Genomic DNA, 16,520 nt, shown 5'->3' with positions numbered 1-16,520 from the left:
TTTCTCAGTTCTTCTTTTGCCTTTGCTGGGCTCTCTGTCACTGGAAACATCTTAAACCAATTTAAAGTGCTACACCTGAATAAACATGTTGTAAAAGTGTTTATGTATTGAAGTGGGTCAGTTCAAGGTATGGTATTTGGCTGGAACTTCTAATTTCTCTTTTTACAGCAAAAGGGCTGCCAGAAGGAGGAAGTCTGAGCTGAATTAATACATTTGTTACAGTGGAAGTAGAATGGAAACTGCTTTAACCACAAATCAAACTGCCTCTTTCATTTACGCCAGTGATAGAGTTTTTCTAAGAAATATAGACTCTGGCACAGAGCCACTGTAAGTTTGCATTCAAAAGGAAACCTATAGGCTTATTTGTTTAAGGTTTACTCCTATGATTATTTGTAAGGTCTTTTTCTGGTAAAATTAAGTTTAATGGCATTATACTGTACATTTGTGAGGCAGATGCTCCTTTATTGTCCTTGTAGCTATTTAACAAACCTTTCCAATCTATTAGTACCATAGTTGAATGCCCTGATACTGCACACACCAGTGCATAGACTATTTCTTGACCAATACCTTCACATTTACAGGACCTCTGTGTCCCCCAGCCTTGCACAGCTGCACAGCTTCATGTGACACGGTCTCCTTTTCTGACGGTTGAAGGGCTCTGCATAATACACATACACACAAAAGTGTTTATGCTGCCAAAGTCAATTCTGTTAAGAGCAAGGGTTTATTTGTTAAAATGTCACTGATGCAGTTTCAATGACTTGTTTTGCTTACTTTTCTTCTAGGGAGGGTCAGTTCCTCCAATACAGTGAGGTTACCACACAGTCCTGACTGAACAAATATTTTAAAGAAGTACGTACATCCCTTAGGAGAAGAACTGGAGTCAATCATGTACATATTTCAAACTCTTTTATATTTCCCTTGAAAGATTGAGTGCCCCTGTATATGTAGTGATGACTTCACATGAACTTGGAGTAATGCTTTACATTGTTTAAAGCGTAAATATATTGATTGCCTGTGCTTCTCATTCCTATTGATTTGAGTTGGAGAAATAGAATTCCAGATTTAACATACTTGTGATGTAAAATAAGATGACTGCATCATGTTATCCTTTTCCAAGAGCATAGAAGTTAATGGAGTTGATTTATTTCTTTGCAATAGATCAGTACATATACCACTGAATTAATATATCAGGGTTTTGTGTAGAATGCGTGGACAATGTTTTCATGTAGTGGGAGTCTGTGAAGTTATTGAAACTTTTGTAAATAAATCTGTTGAGTTCTCTGCCTTTTAGATTACATTAAACAAAATAAGGTTAAGGTTTCTAATATTGTAACTTCAGGATCATGGGTAAAATCCTTTCCCCAGTGAAGACAATGGCAAAACTCCCGTTGACGTCATTTGCGCCAGGATTTCACCCATATATTTATCTGGCAACCAGAAAGAGCAAAATTGCGTATGGTATTAATTGTATGTCTGCATTATTTTATAGGTCGCAGTATCAATGTTAAATCAGCCGGCCTTATAGGAAGACATGGGCCTCAATCAAAGCAACCATTCATGGTTGCATTCTTCAAGGCGAGTGAAGTGCTTTTTCGATCTGTCCGAGCAGCCAACAATAAAAAGAAAAATCAGAACCGCAACAAATCCAGTAGCCATCAGGATTCTTCCAGGATGCCCAGTGTTGCAGGTAAGATGAAGCCATAGTACCATCTATGCAGTAGGCATCTGAGAGTACAACTGTAAGGTGGCACATTTCAAAAGTTAGGTACTGTGAAATAAATTTGTGCATTCTCACATTCAGTGGTCCAAATGAATAATGCAGTGATGATTCAGCAGCCTCAGTCTTCTTGGCTGGTGAATTATTCACTGCGAACTTTGGCTGGGAAAAGGTGAAAGATCCAACTCAGATTAAAGAAACGGTCAGTAATGAGATTGAAAATGTGTAAATCAGCCACAGCTACCAGTACATGTCTTGCTGAGTTGAATGTGTACTGTGCTATGTGAACTTTTAATATACTAGCGGGTGACTGGGTAATTCAGCACACTTTTTCAATGTTTGTGCCAGTGCAGGTGAGCCATCCGACTAAAATTCCTTCTCGCAAATAGCCGTGTACCTGCTATGCAGATAATTAAAGGATTTCTTATTCCAAATGTGGCGAATTTGAACCTTTTGATAAGTCACTTGAATGTTTTTTGTATGAAAACTATTTTCCATGTCTCATCTTTCAGAGAAGAAAAAGCAATCTATTGCAATGAGTGCAATCCATTTGTTGTTTTAGACAACTGAGATTTCTCCTGGTGTTATAAATCCACATGGTATCCCTAAATGCTAGTATGCCTTGTGCAATTTGATCTCTTTCTTACTTGAAAAGTGTTGAAAAACTCATAGTCAGACACTAATGCATACGAGGATGCTCAAGGTGATTGTTTGTTCCATTAGGTGTCTGGAATTAATTATGGTCTATACATTATTTCCTGGTATGTTTCCAGTTAGAGGAGTATGAAGAACTTGTTTGAAATTCAAGATCTCCCCCTTTTGGACAAACCTTGTCTGTCTTTTTGGGGACAGGACCTGCACATCCAAATATGTATCTTTTAGAGGATACTGTAGCAGAATATAGTACTAGTGGATCAAGAATTTCTCTTGAAAGCTGTTGCCAGCCTCTCAAACATGACCATTATGTAAGTAAATTAGTGCCCCGGAATGCAGTTTTGTGACCAGAATTCAGTCATAGGGTGGCATTCATGTATTTGCAGAGATTAGTATGTCCCATTTAAACCCTCAAAATAGCAGGTTAAGTGGGTCTTAAGCAGTGTATAAGCCTTGTGCTGGCCCTCTGCTCAGGGATGGATTTCACTTTCACTTGATTTCATGATCACTTGGGACTGGCTGTCCAGGTGTTTCTGTCAGAGGCTATGGAGATTTACCAGGTGATCTACTGGATCCCAAACCTGCTTTTAAGGTATAAATAAATGTCAACACCCATAAAATGCCACACACGAAAAAGGAAAAAAAGCTCAGTCAGTAGTAGCTATTATTAATACCTATCATGGTGGTGGTGGATTTTATTTTTATGTAAAATATAACTAAAATGCTGTGCTGTCCGCTGGAGCAGGGCTTCTTCCTCTTTGCTCCACTCTACATTGAGGAACTGGAGCAGAAATTATCCTGTGAGGCAGGCAGCAGAGAGATAACATGCATCTTTTCATTGTGTTCAGGGATTGAGAACCCTACAGTCCAGCCTTTGAAAAGCCTCCTGTCCATATATTCAAAAGCACTTGCAAGGTGTTAAGACTTAGTGATGCTTTACTTATAATTGCTCTCTTGCCTGTCCCTTTTGGGTATTGTAAAGTTCTTTCATTTACTGTTCAAATGATCTCAGGAACAACTCACCTGCAAGAGCACTTTATAGCCCAAGAAAGAATCACGCAGAGGAACAATGATCAATATATAAAATAGACTGGACAGTTTTAAATTACTCATGGAAGAAAAAAAACTACTTATTGTTGCTTTACATCAGAAAACCCCATTTGATTGTTTTAAAGCACATTTACTAAGAAATGAAGAGTAATTAAATGCTTTTAAAAATTCAAAAAGGGGCAATCCATTGAGGTTTAAAAATCTATTAAGCGTGTTTTAAACCAGCTGAGAAATTCAGATCTGGTATTAGCAGGTGTAACTCATTGTGTCAAGTTAATGGAGTTTTGCCTCCTTACACCAGGTCTGAATCTGTCAAAATCCATTGACTTTAATAGAAGGAGTTGTACCTGTTTATACCAGATCTTTGTTTGTATCTGTGTGTGTAATTGCAAGATCATAGAATCATAGAATATCAGGGTTGGAAGGGACCCCAGAAGGTCATCTAGTCCAACCCCCTGCTCGAAGCAGGACCAATTCCCAGTTAAATCATCCCAGCCAGGGCTTTGTCAAGCCTGACCTTAAGATGGTCAGGAATGGCTCTAAGGAACTGTTCCTTCACAGTAAATAATATTGATATAGAAAGATGCATTTTCCTCTTAGAATAAAATGGCTTTGAGTAAGGTGACATAAATAGAAGTTTTGAAAAGAAACCTGCTCAGATACATTCAACCAGAATGACTCCAAAGAAGCAATCACTGATTTCCAGGGTGAATAGTACTTCATACATAAATTATATATAAAACTCATTGTTGCATATTTTCCAGAACATTTTTACTGATTCTGATAATCATAATTCAGTCACGTAGGCCTGTTTGGTAGTTCTGTTCCTCAGTAATTATGTATTTTATTCCCATGCTTTTCTCTCAACAAACTAATTTTAAAATAAGAGGTAGGTAAAGAACTGTTCAGAATTTTAGTGGTAAAAAATTCAAATTGTTTTGGGAGGTTTATCAATGCTTTTTGACCAACATCACCAAATTTTATGAATGTGCCATCATTTTGTAATTGTTTTAGTAACTTTGTGAAAGCTCCTCTAAAAGCTGGATATAGTACATTTTGTAATGATTCATAAAAGCCATTCATCTGTAGACAGCACTATTCCCTTTAAATCAACCAGGCTTCAGTGTTGGAGATGTCACTGTGATGTTACCGAGGCCGTTTGAATAATATGTAAAAACAAATTCCTAAACTCCAAAATCTTATAATTAAGGCTTTCCTGGCACTTTTAGAAAGAGCAGTGGTGTTTGCCCAATGTCCTGATCAAATTATAATTTGGGTAGTTATATTCTGCTATTACAATCTATTTATATTTTTCCTGCCACCTAAATTTAGTATGTACTACTTCTTCATTTCAAGTGTTGTACTGCACTGTTAAAAATAGTCATGTTCCACCCTAGAGATGCTTGCATTTCAGCGGTTAGTGAAATGATTCCTACATATTAACAATGACTGCACTTATTTGACTGTTGGTTAACTGATGGCTAGTCATATCCCCCACACTTATATGCTGTGAGTTGCTCCTGTGCTTATCCCATGACCCATATTTCCCGAATTTCAGGTCTGTTCAGAACTCTTTTGAAAAACGGTGCTGTAATTATATTTAGCCATCTATATTTCATGTTGCAAAGTGCCTTGGGATTCCTCCAAGTTGAAAGGGTCTGTGTGAGCATGAGAGAGTTTTCTAAGTCTGAAAGTAGTCTTGGAGTTTGTTTGCATATTTTCACAGTATAGCTGAAGAGCTTTTAGTTTGCATCTCAAGAACTTTCTTTCAAGTATTAAATGGTGCAGCTGAAAAGAGACAATCAAGTAACGGGGCTCCGCAAAACAAAACTGTCCTGAGAGGTAAGCCATGGTACCTACTTTCACCATGGCAAACCAAGCTGCTCTTACATTGTCTTGCTTGCATCTTCTCTGAACAGTTTCCACATCATCCATTACTATGTAACTGCACACGAGTCCCTTTGCTTAGGGTGTTATTAAGTATCAGTTATAAGAGTTGAACAAAATCAACTTTTCAAGATCTATAATAGCTATTGCAGTAGTTACTATCTGCAAATGAAGATACCAGTCGGAGCAAGCTTAGTGACTGATTCTATTCAGCTGCTCTAAGGTGTAAGAAGGGGGAGAGGAGAGCAAAATAAACCACTAGCCTTCTTGTGTCCTTGCACAGTGGCAGAATGTAGTCACAATCCCTGGGTTCCTCTGCCCATTTACCAACACTGGAGCTGGGAGGTTCACAAGGAGGAGTATGCTGCATCCCCTGCAGGGATACAGAAGAAGGCACACTCTCCCAGTGTGCAGGGGTGCAGCAGTTCTGCACAGCCCCTACCAATGGCCAGTATCTAAAAGGTACAGTAAACTTCTGTAAACTGAATAGAAAACCTAATAGTTCTGCCCACTATGCTCATCCTTGCCCGTGCGTAGGCAATGGAATTTGCGGATTATAGTAGCCTAACTATTGATGTTTATTAGAGAGACAAGGTGGGTGAGGTAATATCATTTATTGGGCCAACTTCTGTTGGTGAGAGGGACAAGCATTTGAGCTACACGGAGCTCTTCTTCAGGCTGGAGAAGGACCTCGAGGAAGAGATCTGGGTCGCTTGAAATCTTGCCTCTTCACCAATAAAATTGGCCCAAGAAAAGATGTTACCTTACCGCTTGTCTCTCTAATATCCTCGGACGAATGTGGCTACAACAACACTGCAAATACCTAAGCTTATGTCAGTAGGCCAAATTCTACTCCAGTTTATATCCCATGCAACTCCATCAAAGTGAATGGCATTGTAAGTGGTGTAATTACAAAATTTGGTTCCTTATCTCTTTAGCTGTTGTGAAACCCCTGGCCAAATGCCTCAGAGTCAAGTAGGTTTGGTGGGAAATGCTGTTCTGCATAAGCCACATGACATGCTCCTGTTATGGTTGCTGTCATTTGTATAGCACAGGGTTTAGTCTTATTTCTTTATCATTTTGCAGAAGACACTAGTTTGGGGACTTCCTTTCTTGACTTTAACCTGATCATTCTTACCTTTTGATTTTGTTCTCACGAGAATTAAGTTCATTTCACTCTCTCACCAAGTCAAGAAAGACATTCCTACTTGCCGTAGTTCACTGCCTTCTTTTTCCCCTTACAGCTAATTAAAATTGTGAAACTCCTTTTTGAAATACTCCCGCTGCACGCAAACAAACAAAATGTGAATAAGAACAAAACCTATATAATATAACAATCTGGCAAAAGTTTTCTTCTTGATGTTGACAGGTCTGTGCTTAACCTCCCTCTATTGAGTGAAAACTTTAGGGCACATGGCTTAAATGCAATGCAAGAACACACTGCAGAAAGCAGAATGTATTCTCCAGGCCCTCCCTTCTGTTCCAAGCAGACGGGTGAAATTTGCAGTATTTCTTCAGTTCTTACTCAGGTGCTACTTCCATTTTGGTCAAACTGGAGTTGTCTGGCTGATAAGGGACTAGAGGAAAAGTATTTTTTCTTTCTTTAACTTGTCCTGAAATCGACAAAAAACAAACACAAATCAACCTTTTCCTCAAAAAGTGGTTCTAAAAAGGGGGAGGGAAATAGTAATTTGGCACAAAATGAAATCTATATTTTAGTAATGTAAAGGCAATGATGCAAACTGACATCTACCCAGAAATTCAAAAGCAAGGCTGTGGTACTTTTCATTCCTGATGCTATGAGATAAAAATGGAAAAACATGCTTAACTGTGTATTTCCTGGATTTTATTGGTTGCTGTCACACTAATTAATTAAACATATGGTACTTTGTGATAGTAAATGCAGGCAGGTTCCTATGTCTCAACTTCCATCTCTTCTTTAGAAACCAAAATCCTCTCTGACTGCCAGTGAATATGCATAGGAATAAAAAATCTGATTCCTTTGCCCTACCCCCACAGCTCCTCCTGCCACATACAGATTTGGAACACAACTGCAGTCCCTGGATGGCTTAGGTACAAAGTTTACTCAGTCATAATATCCCATGGTTTTGATGCCTGACAGAATAAGCATATGGACCTTGAAGCAACAGAATGTGAAACTGGATCCTTGGCACCAGATCCTGTTGTAAATGTCACCGTGGCTACTTTTATGTAATGTTACATTACACACAACATTTGTCTTATATAAAAGGCAGAATGTAGGGAAGGAATATGAATTTGCTTTAGTAGTTTAGCATTCTAAATAGGTGTGTGGTTAGGTAGGTTTCAGAAAGCTATATATCAAATGCATGTCTGCATATCAAGTATCCTGGGACTTTTTCACATCCACACAGCATTAATCTGTTTGGGTTTTTTTGAGTAATTTTTGGGATTTTCAAGACTGTGAAGATATTTGAAGTGATGCCATACATATTTATTATGGAGCCTTCTTCCCACAGGCCTAGGGTCCCCTCCACGTTCTTTTTGGTGCTGAAGGTTGTGTGTTTAAACATGAAAAGTTCAAAAAAAATGGAAATTGATTCCAGAGCTCACGCTGATGGAGAACTTAATAAAGAATAATTTATTCACCAGCTTCCACCTGTTTTTCTGTTTGTGGACCATCTACAAATGGATTGTGACTTTCTCCTGCGTGTTTCTTTCTGAAATCATTCAGTCATATTTTTCACACATTTCATTTATACTATGGCTTTCTATTCTAAATTTAGTGCCTGAAATTTGAAATGACATATGGCATTGTCTTTATTTCCTTGTTCAATGAGTAACTCATAATCTAGTTTCTTGTGTGGATTTTCATGGAATATGAATTTAAAATTGATTCTGAGAGTTTGAGCATGCGAGCTCAACATTCATCTTGAAGGAGCATTAAAACTAGTAAAATATTCATAGAATGTTATCAAAGAAAACTTGTTTAAGATTTTGAACTAATATTAGTCCTCAGTGTATTTGCATTATTAACCAAGGACACACTCCTAGCTAGTGGTGAGCACGCCAGCCCAAAGTAGAAAAAAAATATTTAAAATTAAGCTGAAGTTAATGAGACCAATAACCTCTTTAAAGCTAAGCACATATTTCAGCATTTTGGTGATCTGAGCTGGAGAGCACTGTGCAGAATCAAGCCCAAGTTCTAACCAGAACCTTTAATGGCTGTACCTATCTAATGTACCTGAAGGACATGCCAGAGCTATTCCAGGCAACAGAAAGCCTAACCGTGTCATTCCATAGTACATTAAATAGAGCAGGCTGTCATTTGTCATCAGAAATTTTAAAAAAAGGCCCCCTTCATTTCCCAAGAAAATGCGTTGTTAACGACAGACACACAACCCCCCGCCCTGAAACCTCCAAAACTTTTGTTTTTTGAAAACCATTCTCAGTTTTTAAAAAAGTCAGTTTGGTAAATTTTGGGTTTTGAATAAAAAATTTCAATTTTCAGAAAGTATTTTGGGTTTTCAGTTTCCAGGTGGGGGAAGCGCGTGGTTATGAAATTTCTACCAAAATGAAAATGGCCCATGAAAATGTTTGTTTTTGATCAAAAAGCCATTTTTTGTCTTAAAACGTTTTTTCACCAAAACCATTCTTTTTTTTAACTGGCAGGAATACTGATCATCATCAGGAAACATAATCACTCTCCCCGATCCCAGGCAAACAGGAGAATGGGCTAAGCTGCAGCATCCCTTGAGGTGCTCCCGCCTGTGGCCTCGCATTCCTATCCAACCACTCAGATAGGGTGGTGATGGGATGGGACCAGGACTTCCCCACGTCTTTGTACTTCCCCAAGGAGAGATTATGATTGTCCCTGGCACAAGAGTGTAGAGAAGGTTCTGTGGGTCTTCCCATTTTAGCACACCTGTGCCAGGGCCAGAGACAATCAGGCCTTTAAAGTCCATCTGTTGTGCTACTTGTTTAATTTGTATTAACAGCTAAAGGTCATTAGTTAGGCGGATATTTTTTACAATGGTAGAAAAAGTAGCTGTACAAAATGTGCTAAGATTTAAATAACTGGAATTATGCTTTTTATATTTTTAATTTGAAATTGGGGTCTCTCCTACTCTGTCTGGCACTTGAGACCTGATCCAAAGCCCAGTGCAAAGACTCCCACTGTCTTCAGTGAGTTTTAGATCAGGCCCTTGATGTTTTTTTTTCCAGCTTGCAAAATTACATCTACCTACTACTTCGATAGCTAGCAGCTAGGCAGCATAAAAAGTTATTTCCCCAATCCTGAATGCATCATTTCCGCTCCGTACGCAAACTATGCCAGCCTGAGATTGGGGATTCAGAACTTCAAAAAATGATATTGACTTTATGGACCAGCCCTAGCTGTAGAGTATTTCTGTTCCTTTGCTTTGTGCAAGTTTGCCAAGGAATAATAGCTGAATCTTGTCTTCCATAGCAGCGTGTCTGAACAGTGTCTTTTTCTTTCTGTAGATTACAACACAAGTGAACAAAAGCAAGCCTGTAAAAAACATGAACTTTATGTGAGTTTCCGTGACTTGGGATGGCAGGTATGGTTACCAACGCTCTTTCCTATCGGTGCTAATTTCTATAATCTCTTTTACAATCTGCCATCTGTTGCAGAGGGATTTTCCCTGGTGGTAACTGGTGCTGCACTGAAGAGGCAAGAATTCTCAAAGTGCACTTGGTAATGATGTGTGATCCTATATGCAATCCTTTGATAGCAGTTATAGAGCGATTCATGTTTACAGCCCACTGAGCCCTGTGGGAAAATAGCTGATGAGTCTGTGAGAGAAATATCCCAGACATAAATAGTTGTATAGCCCTGATAAATTAATAGGTTTTACTAGGGATAGGCCCTAACCCTTACTCCAGATCTGAACACCCTGTGCACACTGGTGGTGGTAGGGTTTGAATCTGCATCAGAATACTGCCACTCAACCCTCTTTCAATATTTGATCAAACCAAAATCCCAGCTCTGAACACCCCTAAACTTCATAGCTGCTGGAACTAGGAGTGCTGGGGGTGCTGCCACACCCCTTGGCTTGAAGTGGTTTCCATCATTTCCAGGGTTTACAGTTTGGTTGAATGGCTCTCAGAACCCCCATTATGCAAATTGTTCCAGCGCCCCGGCTAAATTGTGGAGTATTTGAAATCCAGATCCAGATTTGGCTTGAGTCTCTTTCTAGTTCCTGCCCTTGCTGTGTAATGACAGATGAGAATTATACCATCTGGGTTTGGAGCCCTGTAGAAGTAGAGCTATCAGCCCCTACAAGGTGTTCTGAATCACTCAACGGCAACCCCTTTATGCAGCCATAGTTTAATGGAAAAGATGGTGCCTGTGGGGCCATGAAAGCAAGGTAAGGCAACAAAAGACAGAGGCTTTGCTGGGTTCTTCCAGGGAAGCAACAGCTGTTTGCAAAGGAAATATTTTATTAAGGAAATAATGGGAAGGCCATCAGCAACTGATTTCGATAACACACTTCAGGTTTCCATGTGTACTTAAATTCCCTCTGCAATATCAATTTAATACAGAATTCATTTTTGCTTCCTAGATGTGTAGAACTGCGGTGCGCTCTTAAAGAGTTGCAACATTATACCCCAGAGGTGGTTTCATTTCAGTGATGGTTGATGTGATTCCTATAAATAATATAAAACACTCATGTTAAAACTAAAGTGTTCATTGTTCGGTATAGTCAGGATGTAATCCCTAAATATGAGCTGTGGCATATACTTAATTGCCTCTAATACCGTACTTGGTCTTAGCTATAAGGCCAGAAAGAATCAACTGGCTAACATTTTCAAATTGGCTTACGTTAGGGCCCTAAATTCATATTTAAGCACATAAACAGAAGTTGAGTGGGTAATATGGATATAGATATTTAACTGTAGGCACCCAAGTTTTAAATTTTTGGCCATTGTTCTTAGGGTTATGTCAACTGCCTCCAATGTTAGCCGTAAAGGGGATTAAAGTACTGGAAACACCACTAAAAAGGCAAAAAAAACTGACAAGGAGGATTGAACTCAAGCAGCATTAGCTTCTTTTGACTCAGCAGAAGTTCCTTTATGTGGTTTAAAGGAGAGTCACTCTGTGGCATCATTCCCACCAAAGCCATTAACGTTAATTCCTTTGTTTTCCTGCTCAGTCTGGCAGTCCCCTTGGAGGGTGGAGAGGCCAGCCTACGGCAAGAAAGAACTGGACTCATGGCTCATGTGGTGGGATTGTGATGAGGATCTGAGTAGGAATGTGGACATAGCAGCTCCTGCACAAATGCCTCTGCCTTCTATGGTGTCCCTATACTATTTGTATGTGGTTCATGGCACAGCTATAGGACTAGCATGTCAAGGACCCTTCCAGCTCCATAAGCAACAGGCCCTGACACCCTCAACATTCTTTGGAAACTCTCTAGCTTCTAGATATCTGTCTTAGGTATTTATAGTGCTCCTATTATTGTAGTATCTGAGAGTTTTAACCTCACAAAACCCCTGTCAGGTAATATACTACTGTTGTTCCCATTTTACAGATGGGGAACTGAGGCACAGAGAGGGTAGGTGACTTGCTCAAGGTCACACAGTAAGTCTGTGGCAGAGCAGGGACTTGACTGCAAGTTTCCCAATTCCTAAGCAAGTGCCTGACTTCTGGACCATCCTTCCTCACTACATGCATGTTCAGAGTTTTCCAAGTACTTGTTCTCCCATAGATTATTTCCACAACAGGGCACATCATTTGTAAGGGACTTTAAGATCATGGGCAAAACAAGGTGTCACAGAAATGTAAAATATTATTATTTCATGAAAATGTTGCAGCTTGTGTAGCTCAGATTTCTCTAAATATATATTTATAAAAAGAATAGATAATCTCATAATGCAAGCACCTAACCAAGTATAACAATTCAAAAATGGATCCGTGAAACTAATGGTGAATGGGACTACAATGAAAATTGGGTTAACCCCCAAAATATGTGCTTAATGCTCCCCCCTGCCTCCCCACCTCAGCTGGGCCATGGGGGGAATTCAGCCAAGAAAAATTCTCTAACTAAACTTTTAAAAATACCTTTTTCTTTCTGTGAAAAATTATCTGCTTTATGGTTTGGTAAAGACCCCCATAATTGATCATTCTGTGACATCACGGATGCCACCATCCTCCGTGCAACTCTGAGACCATAAATACTTTTAGTCTCAAACAAATCATTGGGATTAATGACACTGGATATGTCAGAGAATGATACATTTTGGATGTTTTTAGTGAACCAGAAATAACTTGAGAATTCATAGGTGCTGGAACTAAGGGTGTGGGGGGGTGCCGCAGCACTCCCCGGAATGAAGTGGTTTCCATTATATACCAGGTTTACAATTTGGTTCAATGGCTCTGAGCACCCGCACTGTACAAATTGTTCCAGCGCCCCTGCGAGAATTTCAAAGTGGGAGGAAAAGTATTTTAAAGGCTAGTTTCAATGTATTTCTTTGCTAAATTCCCTCACCGGTTGGTTCGTTGGGGGTATTGAGTACATAGTTCTAGGTTTAACTCAATTTTCATCTTGGTTTTGAAGGAAAAGGGATTTGGACTTTTTTTTTCCCCAAAATATTGTATTTCTGTATATGCTTTATTCACTCATCCTGGATCCAAATTAGAATGACAGTGATACAGTTTTCAATTGATTGAACTGGGAAGGATTGAGAGTGTTTGTGTTTGTTATTATTTACTTTGCTTGTGGTTTTATTTTTCAGGATTGGATAATCGCACCAGAGGGTTACGCTGCGTTCTACTGTGATGGAGAATGCTCCTTTCCACTCAATGCCCACATGAATGCTACAAACCATGCCATAGTTCAGACTCTGGTATGTCTGTTAGATCATTTTTGTAACATGCAAATAACTTGGGACAGGGAGCTATGTCTTCCTCTCAGTTTATTATTATTGGTTTGGGGTTAATTTTATTGGATTTGGATTAATTTTGTTTAAATTACACCCTTGTACAAAAGCATTCGTGATTGCAATAGCTAGTGGATGAAATGCCCAGAAAGCCCTGTTTTATATATTTACATTCGGTTTCTGGCCCAGTAATGCATGAAAAAGACTGTGTCACAGCACTGAGGGGTTCTGCTGATGCAGAGGCGGATTAAGGTTTCATAGGGCCCTGGGGCAGAGCAAGTGGGGGCCCCTCCTCACCCCTTCCATCTCTACTCCCTCCCCCATTCTGCTCCTTCTGCCTGCGGCCCTGCCCACAGCCCCACCCTATTCTGCCCCTTCCCACGGCCCTGCTCCATTCCACCCCCTCCCCGCTGCGGCCCCATGACTGGAGAAGCTCTGTCCTCTCCCTCCCCTGGCCACAGGCCTGGGGCAGCAGCAGCGAGTGAGAGCTGCCCCAGCCCTGAGGCCGTGGCAGGGAACTAGACCTCCTCCAGTCCCGGGGCTGCAGCCAAGATCAGGGCACAGGGGCTTCCCCCACCTCACCTGGCATTCCTGCCAGGGAACAAGGTTGAGGTGCCCATTTTGGGGGGTCCCCCAATTGGCCAGGGCCCCGTTGACCCAGTGGCTAATCTGCTGCTGTGCTGATGTAAAGCAAAGAGGGGCTTCCTTCCTGCTTCCAAGTGTTTTATGCAGCTTTTGAACTTCCTCATCAACATTCACAGTACAGTCTCCGGTAACTTTGACCTGTGCTGCACGGCAGCTCTCGATTTTCAATTGTTATCGGAAAAGCCTCAATCAGTTGACTGGACTGAAAAATACCTTTTCATCTAAGATGTGTGAGTTGATGCAGTTGCAAGCAAGAAGTGTGCTGTGTGCCTGGCTACCAGTTATGGTTAGAAATATAGTACCATTTGGATTTGATTCTCCGCGTGGTGCAGCTGAAGTGGGGAGAGCCTTACAGCCGCCTTTCCAACTCTCCCAGTCCTGGTTCCAGCTGGGGGTCAAGCCAGCCCCCAGCACAAGATGGAGAGCCACAAGGTGTTCTGACTTACCTTTGCTGGAACAGTCCCCTAGGAAAGCTTCGGTGGGAGCTACTGGGTGCTCAGCAATTCAAAAAACCAGGGAACTTATTTATGTGCCTAAATATGGACATAGGAGTCCAATGTTAGGCTCTTATTTTTCATTTACATCAGCTGAGGATACAACCCGTGCTCTGCACAACATAGATAATTAAAAGACAGAGCGATGAAGGACAGGGGAAAGGGCTACAATGGACAAGCAGGGTGACTGGGATCATGGCAGGCACATTTCTTGTTAGTTCCATTTTTAACAAGCACTAAATGTGCCTCTTCTCCTCCCACCATTCAATCCCCTCACCCCCAGCAGTCCCCAACTACAGAGCCAATGACCTTATATCCTTCCATCCCAACATTCAAGCCAGCAAGATCCTATACAGAGAGGCAGAAGGGACAGGAGGAGGGGAGGGAGTCAAAGGTGGAAATAAGCAACAGGCGGTGGGAAAGGGATTCATTTGGAGAGAGAAAGTAATGCTCTTTGGCAAGAACTATGGCAATGCACATACGTGATGATGAAGAAAAGCATATTTACAATAATAAACTGTTGTTTCTCTTCAGCTATTATGGCAAAGATTGCCTAGAAAAGTTGCCAAGCTTCAGTGAGACCTTAGGTTACAGTTTCTCTCATGCAACTATGTGTCATGCAAGATAAAACATACCAGTCCAACTTTCATGTGTGCACCTAGCTTTTACTGAAATCCCCCATAGCTGGTTTCTTAGCTGGCCAGCTACTTTATGTGCCCTTAAAAGTACAAAAGTGTTCAGCAGTAGCCAAACACTTTGTTTGAAATTAAATCTAAATAATCTGTATACTCAAGGTGTTCACACAGGGAGAGTTCGGGAAACAATTATTCATACACTCTCCCCCAATCCAAATGTAATCAATTCCTGTCCATGGTGATTGCACCGTTCTGAAAAAGCAGCTTTGTTTTGGGACGAGATTGTTCCTTGAAACCCTTCCAAATATAACTGGCTGTTTTGGTTCGTTTTGTAACAATCTTTGGTCCAGCACATCTTCATTTCCACGTGGGGCTAAGCTGCTTTTTCGAAGGTGTATCCATAGGAGTCAAAAAAGTGCTTGAGTAGAGCTAACTCTGCTCCCACTGACATCCGTGGGTAAATTCCTATTGACTTCAGAGGAAGCAGAGTTAGGCCAATGCCAAATGCTTTCGAAAATTCCACCCTAATAATACTTTTTTAAACCTTTAAAAAGTGAATCCTCACTACAGTACAAATACTAGTATCAGTATTATTAGAGATTGTAAAATTTGAATCAGGATATTGCACATTGAAAGTATGGGTGTGTTCAGATCCAGGGGTTGGCTTTGGTTCCATCTCTAGTTACTATTTCCATTTTGTAGATGGGGAAAGTAAGGCAGAATGATTGTGACTTGACCAGGGCCACAGATGCAGTCAGTGTCAGAGCCAAAATTCATGAGCAGGAGTTCCTTGCTTCCAATCCTGCATTTAATCCTGCTGGTCAAGCTGCCACCCTCGCTGCTGAACTGTCAAACCTGCTCCCCTTCTCTGTCCTATAGTGCTGGGAGGCCAAATTAGCTGCTTAAAAGAGGAGCTGGCTCATTGGCAGGCAGCCAGGGAGTAGCTTGTGGAGACACTAGCTTCTTCAGCAGCAGGAGTGGCATCCCTAAAATATCACAGAACTCAAAAGCTAGGGGGTTCAAAGGCTCAGGAGGCTGACCCTGGATGGCTCTGAGTAGAGATTGTAGGCGCAGTAGAGATAAAATCACTGCGGCAAATTCCAAATCCTCATGACTAACTTACATTTTCAAAACTATCTTTACAGTAGAATAGGCAAGAAATGTATTTAGTGAAAGCCAAATTTAGCCCAAACACCCACACGGGGTTCCCAGAATTGGGATGCTTGTGGCTGTGGGCTTGATAGAATCCAGAGGCTGGCTCTGGGCGAACATCTGCTTAGAAGGAGGACAATTTTTTTTTCTCCAATATTTTGCTTGTCATTAGTTAATCAGTTTTGAAATGTGTGTGTCTTTACATCCTTACTAAACTGCTACTTTGGGATTTATTATTGCTCATTCTGAAAGATCTTCTCATGGTAACAGTTACATAAAAATCACTTCCTGATAGACTGTTATTGGTCTGGCAAAGACCATCGGCTTATATTACTGCTAGAAAGATGGCTATAACAGATTTTAAAAGACTTCACATACAAATGAAATCCATTACTGCTGAAG

The 16,520-nt window shown here is 40.5% G+C and overlaps 1 protein-coding gene and 1 long non-coding RNA gene across 3 annotated transcripts in view; one reads left to right on the top strand and one right to left on the bottom strand.

Moving 5' to 3' along the window:
• The window catches only part of BMP5 (bone morphogenetic protein 5), a 74,723-nt gene that overhangs the window by 55,219 nt on the left and 2,984 nt on the right, over window positions 1–16,520 (top strand). The window contains exons 4-6 of the mRNA XM_074947846.1: window positions 1,493–1,690; window positions 9,794–9,870; window positions 13,049–13,159. Of these exons, the coding sequence (XP_074803947.1) occupies window positions 1,493–1,690; window positions 9,794–9,870; window positions 13,049–13,159 (386 nt within the window). The remainder of the gene's footprint in view (window positions 1–1,492; window positions 1,691–9,793; window positions 9,871–13,048; window positions 13,160–16,520) is intronic.
• The window catches only part of LOC141984653 (uncharacterized), a 29,355-nt gene continuing 19,690 nt past the window's right edge, over window positions 6,856–16,520 (bottom strand). The window contains exon 4 of one of the 2 annotated variants that reach the window (XR_012638765.1): window positions 6,856–6,924. This is a non-coding gene — a long non-coding RNA (uncharacterized LOC141984653). Of the gene's footprint in view, window positions 6,925–10,817; window positions 10,961–16,520 lie in introns of those variants that run through there. The other variant, XR_012638764.1, reaches the window with a different exon arrangement.

This window comes from Natator depressus, chromosome 3 (genome assembly GCF_965152275.1).
Source record: "Natator depressus isolate rNatDep1 chromosome 3, rNatDep2.hap1, whole genome shotgun sequence".
Lineage (NCBI taxonomy): Eukaryota > Metazoa > Chordata > Testudines > Cheloniidae > Natator > Natator depressus.
The sequence above is the reverse complement of the archived record's forward strand: the minus strand, read 5'-3'. Positions and strand labels throughout refer to the sequence as shown.